Source organism: Lissotriton helveticus, chromosome 1_1 (assembly GCF_964261635.1).
Source record: "Lissotriton helveticus chromosome 1_1, aLisHel1.1, whole genome shotgun sequence".
In the NCBI taxonomy this organism is placed as follows: Eukaryota; Metazoa; Chordata; class Amphibia; order Caudata; family Salamandridae; genus Lissotriton; species Lissotriton helveticus.
This window is the reverse complement of record NC_136057.1, coordinates 1,679,018,667-1,679,026,299: the sequence shown is the minus strand read 5'-3', so window position 1 is coordinate 1,679,026,299 and position 7,633 is coordinate 1,679,018,667. Positions and strand designations below refer to the sequence as shown.

At 58.8% G+C, this 7,633-nt stretch overlaps 1 protein-coding gene across 1 annotated transcript in view; it reads left to right on the top strand.

Annotated features, from left to right (window-relative positions):
• The first annotated feature begins 4,755 nt into the window (after nucleotides 1–4,755).
• ARHGEF25 (Rho guanine nucleotide exchange factor 25) overlaps nucleotides 4,756–7,633 on the top strand; it is an 896,541-nt gene continuing 893,663 nt past the window's right edge. Inside the window, exon 1 of the mRNA XM_078688964.1 lies at nucleotides 4,756–5,024. Within this exon, the coding sequence (XP_078545090.1) occupies nucleotides 4,929–5,024 (96 nt within the window). The 5' untranslated portion in view covers nucleotides 4,756–4,928. The remainder of the gene's footprint in view (nucleotides 5,025–7,633) is intronic.

Sequence of the window (7,633 nt, the reverse complement as noted above, 5' to 3'; positions counted from 1 at the left end):
CTATTTGTTCTTTTTGTTCTAAATACATTGCCACTCACAGTTTTTGTTCCACTGACGATTATATGTATCCTCTGTATATCGGTTCTGTAGGACCACATTAGCTTATACCTGTCCTGTTAATAGTAGATAACTGCCTCCTACAGCTATACTGTGGCAGACGGTAACTTGACTCATAAAATTTGTGGGTCTTCCTTTGGGACATGCTCTTGTTGTAATTTATTGTACATACCCTGTCCCTTATTGGCTCAAATGGTACCTCCATTTTGTTGGTGTTAGTGATATTACCATATGTTTTAGCTATCTGCTTTGCTAATGTGGTAACTTGTATTTGTGTACACTGGGTCTATTTTTTGTCCCAGTCCGACCCTGATGCTGTGACATATGTTGGCTTTCTGACACGTTCCCACGTCATGGCCTGAGGCGTGTAGGCTCTCTGGCAATGTTCCCATGTGCCGTCATGCATGTTGAGCTTTGGGGCACTGTCCCCCCCTGCCGCTCTGGCGCGTGAGGTGCTCTCTATGACTCCTTTGATGCTCTGGCGCGTGAGGTGCTCTCTCTGACGCTCTGGCGCGTGAGGTGCTCTCTCTGGGTCCTCTGACGCTCTGGCGCGTGAGGTGCTCTCTCTGACGCGTGAGGTGCTCTCTCTGGGTCCTTTGACGGTCTGGCGCGTGAGGTGCTCTCTCTGGCTCCTTTGTCGCTCTGGCGCTTGAGGTGTTCTCTCTGCCGCTCTGGCGCGTGAGGTGCTCTCTCTGGCTCCTTTGACGCTCTGGCGCGTGAGGTGCTCTCTCTGGCTCCTTTGACGCTCTGGCGCGTGAGGTGCTCTCTCTGGCTCCTTTGTCGCTCTGGTGCATGAGGTGCTCTCTCTGACGCTCTGGCGCGTGAGGTGCTCTCTCTGGCTCCTTTGATGCTCTGGCACGTGAGGTGCTCTCTCTGGCTCCTTTGTCGCTCTGGCGCTTGAGGTGCTCTCTCTGACGCTCTGGCGCGTGAGGTGCTCTCTCTGGCTCCTTTGACGGTCTGGCGTGTGAGGTGCTCTCTCTGGCTCCTTTGTCGCTCTGGTGCATGAGGTGCTCTCTCTGACGCTCTGGCGCGTGAGGTGCTCTCTCTGGCTCCTTTGATGCTCTGGCGCGTGAGGTGCTCTCTCTGGCTCCTTTGTCGCTCTGGCGCTTGAGGTGTTCTCTCTGCCGCTCTGGCGCGTGAGGTGCTCTCTCTGGCTCCTTTGACGCTCTGGCGTGTGAGGTGCTCTCTCTGACGCTCTGGCGCGTGAGGTGCTCTCTCTGGCTCCTTTGTCGCTCTGGCGCGTGAGGTGCTCTCTCTGACGCTCTGGCGCGTGAGGTGCTCTCTCTGGCTCCTTTGATGCTCTGGCGCGTGAGGTGCTCTCTCTGGCTCCTTTGACGCTCTGGCGTGTGAGGTGCTCTCTCTGACGCTCTGGCGCGTGAGGTGCTCTCTCTGGCTCCTTTGACGCTCTGGCGCGTGAGGTGCTCTCTCTGATGCTCTGGCGCGTGAGGTGCTCTCTCTGGCTCCTTTGACGCTCTGGCGCGTGAGGTGCTCTCTCTGGGTCCTCTGACGCTCTGGCGCGTGAGGTGCTCTCTCTGGCTCCTTTGACGCTCTGGCGCGTGAGGTGCTCTCTCTGATGCTCTGGCGCGTGAGGTGCTCTCTCTGGCTCCTTTGACGCTCTGGCGCGTGAGGTGCTCTCTCTGGGTCCTCTGACGCTCTGGCGTGTGAGGTGCTCTCTGGCTCCTTTGGCGCTCTGGCGCGTGAGGTGCTCTCTCTGGCTCCTTTGACGCTCTGGCGCATGAGGTGCTCTCTCTGATGCTCTGGCGCGTGAGGTGCTCTCTCTGGCTCCTTTGACGCTCTGGCGCGTGAGGTGCTCTCTCTGGCTCCTTTGACGCTCTGGTGCGTGAGGTGCTCTCTCTGACGCTCTGGCGCGTGAAGTGCTCTCTCTGGCTCCTTTGACGCTCTGGCGCGTGAGGTGCTCTCTCTGGCTCCTTTGACGCTCTGGTGCGTGAGGTGCTCTCTCTGACGCTCTGGCGCGTGAAGTGCTCTCTCTGGCTCCTTTGACGCTCTGGCGCGTGAGGTGATCTCTCTGGGTCCTCTGACGCTCTGGCGCGTGAGGTGCTCTCTCTGGCTCCTTTGACGCTCTGGCGCGTGAGGTGATCTCTCTGGGTCCTCTGACGCTCTGGCGCGTGAGGTGCTCTCTCTGGCTCCTTTGACGCTCTGGCGCGTGAGGTGCTCTCTCTGGCTCCTTTGACGCTCTGGCGCGTGAGGTGCTCTCTGACGCTCTGGCGCGTGAGGTGCTCTCTCTGGCTCCTTTGTCGCTCTGGCGCGTGAGGTGCTCTCTCTGGCTCCTTTGACGCTCTGGCGCGTGAGGTGCTCTCTCTGGGTCCTCTGACGCTCTGGCGTGTGAGGTGCTCTCTCTGGCTCCTTTGACGCTCTGGCGCGTGAGGTGCTCTCTCTGGCTCCTTTGACGCTCTGGCGCATGAGGTGCTCTCTCTGACGCTCTGGCGCGTGAGGTGCTCTCTCTGGCTCCTTTGACGCTCTGGCGCGTGAGGTGCTCTCTCTGGGTCCTCTGACGCTCTGGCGTGTGAGGTGCTCTCTCTGGCTCCTTTGACGCTCTGGCGCGTGAGGTGCTCTCTCTGACGCTCTGGCGCGTGAGTTGCTCTCTCTGGCTCCTTTGACGCTCTGGCGCGTGAGGTGATCTCTCTGGGTCCTCTGACGCTCTGGCGCGTGAGGTGCTCTCTCTGGCTCCTTTGACGCTCTGGCGCGTGAGGTGCTCTCTCTGGCTCCTTTGACGCTCTGGCGCGTGAGGTGCTCTCTCTGGGTCCTCTGACGCTCTGGCGCGTGAGGTGCTCTCTCTAGCTCCTTTGACGCTCTGGCACGTGAGGTGCTCTCTCTGGCTCCTTTGACGCTCTGGCGCGTGAGGTGCTCTCCCTGACGCTCTGGCGCGTGAGGTGCTCTCTGGCTCCTTTGACGCTCTGGCGCGTGAGGTGCTCTCTCTGGCTCCTTTGACGGTCTGGCGCGTGAGGTGCTCTCTCTGGCTCCTTTGTCGCTCTGGTGCATGAGGTGCTCTCTCTGACGCTCTGGCGCGTGAGGTGCTCTCTCTGGCTCCTTTGATGCTCTGGCGCGTGAGGTGCTCTCTCTGGCTCCTTTGTCGCTCTGGCGCGTGAGGTGCTCTCTCTGGCTCCTTTGACGCTCTGGCGCGTAAGGTGCTCTCTCTGGCTCCTTTGACGCTCTGGCGCGTGAGGTGCTCTCTTTGGCTCCTTTGACGCTCTGGCGCGTGAGGTGCTCTCTCTGGCTCCTTTGACGGTCTGGCGCGTGAGGTGCTCTCTCTGGCTCCTTTGTCGCTCTGGTGCATGAGGTGCTCTCTCTGACGCTCTGGCGCGTGAGGTGCTCTCTCTGGCTCCTTTGATGCTCTGGCGCGTGAGGTGCTCTCTCTGGCTCCTTTGTCGCTCTGGCGCGTGAGGTGCTCTCTCTGGCTCCTTTGACGCTCTGGCGCGTAAGGTGCTCTCTCTGGCTCCTTTGACGCTCTGGCGCGTGAGGTGCTCTCTCTGGCTCCTTTGATGCTCTGGCGCTTGAGGTGTTCTCTCTGCTGCTCTGGCGCGTGAGGTGCTCTCTCTGGCTCCTCTGACTCTCTGGCGCGTGAGGTGCTCTCTCTGGGTCCTCTGACGCTCTGGCGTGTGAGGTGCTCTCTCTGGCTCCTTTGACGCTCTGGCGCGTGAGGTGCTCTCTGGCTCCTTTGACGCTCAGGCGCGTGAGGTACTCTCTCTGACGCTCTGGCGCGTGAGGTGCTCTCTCTGGCTCCTTTGACGCTCTGGCGCGTGAGGTGCTCTCTCTGGGTCCTCTGACGCTCTGGCGTGTGAGGTGCTCTCTCTGGCTCCTTTGACGCTCTGGCGCGTGAGGTGCTCTCTCTGACGCTCTGGCGCGTGAGGTGCTCTCTCTGGCTCCTTTGACGCTCTGGCGCGTGAGGTGATCTCTCTGGGTCCTCTGACGCTCTGGCGCGTGAGGTGCTCTCTCTGGCTCCTTTGACGCTCTGGCGCGTGAGGTGCTCTCTCTGGCTCCTTTGACGCTCTGGCACGTGAGGTGCTCTCTCTAGCTCCTCTGACGCTCTGGCGCGTGAGGTGCTCTCTCTGGCTCCTTTGACGCTCTGGCGTGTGAGGTGCTCTCTCTGGCTCCTTTGACGCTCTGGCGCGTGAGGTGCTCTCCCTGACGCTCTGGCGCGTGAGGTGCTCTCTCTGGCTCCTCTGACGCTCTGGCGCGTGAGGTGCTCTCCCTGGCTCCTTTGACGCTCTGGCGCGTGAGGTGCTCGCTCTGGCTCCTTTGACGCTCTGGCACGTGAGGTGCTCGCTCTGGCTCCTTTGACGCTCTGGCGCGTGAGGTGCTCCCTCTCTCTGACGCTCTGGCGCGTGAGGTGCTCCCTCTGGCTCCTTTCCCGCCTCACACCTGGCGCGCGCCGCCCTCCCCTGCCCGCGAGGCCCGCCCGCGCCGGCGGCTCGCGGCGCCGAGTTACGGTAGTTCGGGTTCCCGGGCCCGGAACATGTGGCTCTCGTCAGGCTGGCGGCCGCGGCCGGGGCGTGAGCTGTGGAGTTTGGAAAGGCTCAGCTGGGCGTATTATGATGTGGAAAGTTTGAAAGGCGTTGCACGCGGGCCCGGCCCCTCGCTGCTGTCAATGTATTTCTCGTGACGGGCACGCCTGGGTCTGCCCCGCGCCCGGCCCCTTCCTGCCCCGGAGTCATTTGTGCGTTCCCTGGAATTGGAGGCGCACGGCCGGGAGGACCGGTTGTTCCCATCCGAGGCAGTGGGTGAAGCCATCCATACCTTCTTTTCTGAGCCGGTCGAGGGCGCCATGGGTGCCTACGGGTGGCACCATTGAGGGGGGGTTTGTCGCAGACGTGGACGCGGGGCAGCTGGGGGGCCCTGAAGTCGTGGGCACCATGAAGGCACCTCAGAAGAGCTCGGGGCGAACCGACCAGATGCTGGGCGCGATGGCAGATATTCTCAGCTCCTTCGGGCTCCCGAGTCACCAGTGGGTGAGTGGCACATGTGTGCAAGGCCGGACTGACAGCTTCTGCGGTAGGGGTACCGATTGGCACAGCCTGCAGTGAAGGGGTGACAGGGAGGTCAGGTCGGTGAATGGCTTGACATTAGGAGTTTGGGAAATAGGCCTCCAGGGGATGCCCACACTAGTTAAGGGCATCATTAGAAATTGTGCCAATATCAGGGTTACATTAATGGTATTTTGCAGGGTGATACCCTCACTAATGCTGGCACTGCTAACAGCACCCAGGGACATGTGGACACTGAGGCGGGCTCAGATGGTGCCCACCCTGATGCTGGCGTTATATATTCTGCCAAGCAACTGCCCTCGCGCTTAATGCTGGCATGGATCGCGATGCTCAACTGGTTTTTACATGAAGGCTGCTGTTGAGTATAGTGCTCAGAGAATAACGATGCTAAGGCTGCCACTGGTAATAATGCCCAGAGGATGCCCATGGTAAGGCTGGCATTATTAATCGTGTTCACGAGAAGTTCGTTCTTGATAGTGTACAGTGGATGGCCCTCCAAGGCTGGCACTAGTAATAATGCTAATTGGATCCTTTCACTAAGGCTTGTACTAGTATCTTGTAAGCTTGGAACTGGCATTAGTACTGTATTTAACAATAATGCAGATTGTGCCATTGATATTGATGCTTACACCGAGGCTGGCATTAATATTAGTTTCACGGCAATGCCCACAGGTAGGCTAGCCTTGTTATTAGCGCACTGGCCACGCTCACAGTATGGCTTGCACTGATAAGGGGGCTCAGTGATGCCCACCGTGAGGCTGGCACTGTCCGGGACTTGTCCAAAGTAAGACTGGAAGTGAGAAGGATGCCCGGAGAGATGTTCAGACTAAGAATGCTATTTACAGCAGGGCACCTTTGGATGGGTGCAGTCAAGGTGGCATGGGTCACAGTGCTATGAAGTAGAGGCTCAAATGAAGGTGTGCATTGACGCGCCTAGACGCCCAATTCGAGGATGTATATGCAATAGATAGGGGCACTGAATCGGTCAGTTATTGAATAGTGCGCGGTGAGACGCACACACTCAGTCTGGCATTCATAATAGATCTTCAGAGCCGATGCCCACACTGAGGTGGGCGCTCGTAATATTGATCACAGTCCCATGCTCCCAGCAAAGGTGGCATCGACAATAGAGCTGCGGAGGGGCGCCCGCAGTAATGCTGGCATTGATAATAGTGCTTAGTGGATCATTGAGTTGATAATAAAACTACGGGTTGAATACCCACCCTAAGGCTGGCATTGCTACCGTGGCCAACTCTAGCGTGTGTAGCTGGATTCGCTGCGATATATGACCACCTTGTTCGTTCACCCCTCTGCAGGGAAGCTACATTAGCTAGGAATCTGCAACCAGGACATGCCCTGGGGTATTCTCCATGCCCCTCAGGTGGGCGCCTGTTCACCAGAGCAGCAGGCGCTAAGATGGGTGACTCTAGACACGCGTGGATGTGTCACACTGACCTCTTCCACACATACCTGCTGTGGACAGCGGCCCCTGCAGGTCTGCACCGCCGCGCCAGGCCCTGCACAGGGTATCTGGGCTCCTCGAGCCATCACCGCAGGTGCCAGGTCCACGGAGACAGGTGGCACCTGAGAAACCCACCAGTGTTCCAGGCGCTAACCACCTCTGCACGGCCCTGGGGCTGGCAGATGTCGCTTTTGGAATCACACAAGCAACACGCCCCAAAACAGTCTCTCTCGGTACTCCGAGATCCCCACCCAGCAGGGCAGTCCCTTACCTCATCATCCGTCCCCGAGGAACCCCCGGGCTCACCCCAAATGCACTCCCAGTGGGAGTAGCCGGTGGACCTTGTTTCACAGGGCTGGCCTCCCCGTCTCGCGCCTAATTGTGTGTGGGAGGGTGCGCGCGTGCTTTGGGAGCTGCACTGGCGCCGCCTGGCATCAGCAGAAGGCTGGTTGTGCCTCCCTGCCCACTCTCTGAGCAAGAGAACACATTGGGGTTGGTTTCTCTCTGTCGGCAGTACTTCCACGCGAGCCTGGCGATGAGCCTGCAGCCCATTAGGCGCTGGGTGCCAAGGGGGCAGGGGGATTGCCAGGAATGTGAACGAGGGCCTGGCACGGTTCCGTCTGTACCTGTGGATCACGGGGTCCCTCAGATTCCCGCACACTCCCTGCCCGTGGGCACACATGCCTCGAGCGCGGCACTCCCGCGTTTAAGGGGGTTCACTGCAGACCTCCAGGTATCTCCCGGCAGCCGTAAATAGGTCATTCAGCCATTGTCAGTTCTGTGTATTCTCAATCTTGTAGCCCAGCATTTACAGCTGAAAAGGTGGTCTCTGGGGCAGCCGTGGGCAGATCATTTTAAATGTGTTATTTCTACACAGATCTCAGGTTGTTTCATGTTAGCCGTAATAGCTCATACCCTCCTCGTTCTTTCTTTGTATATTTCGATTTTTTTTGTCCTGGCTTCCTAACGAAGGAGCTGGCACTCTGTGTGACCTTCGGCAGATTGTTTTTATTGCATTGTGCCTCGACATATGCATCTCACTCTTTCCCAGTGCCAGGCGGAACAGCTGACGCGGGGTTTGGGTGCTTGGTTACCAGTAAAGAGCAGGCTC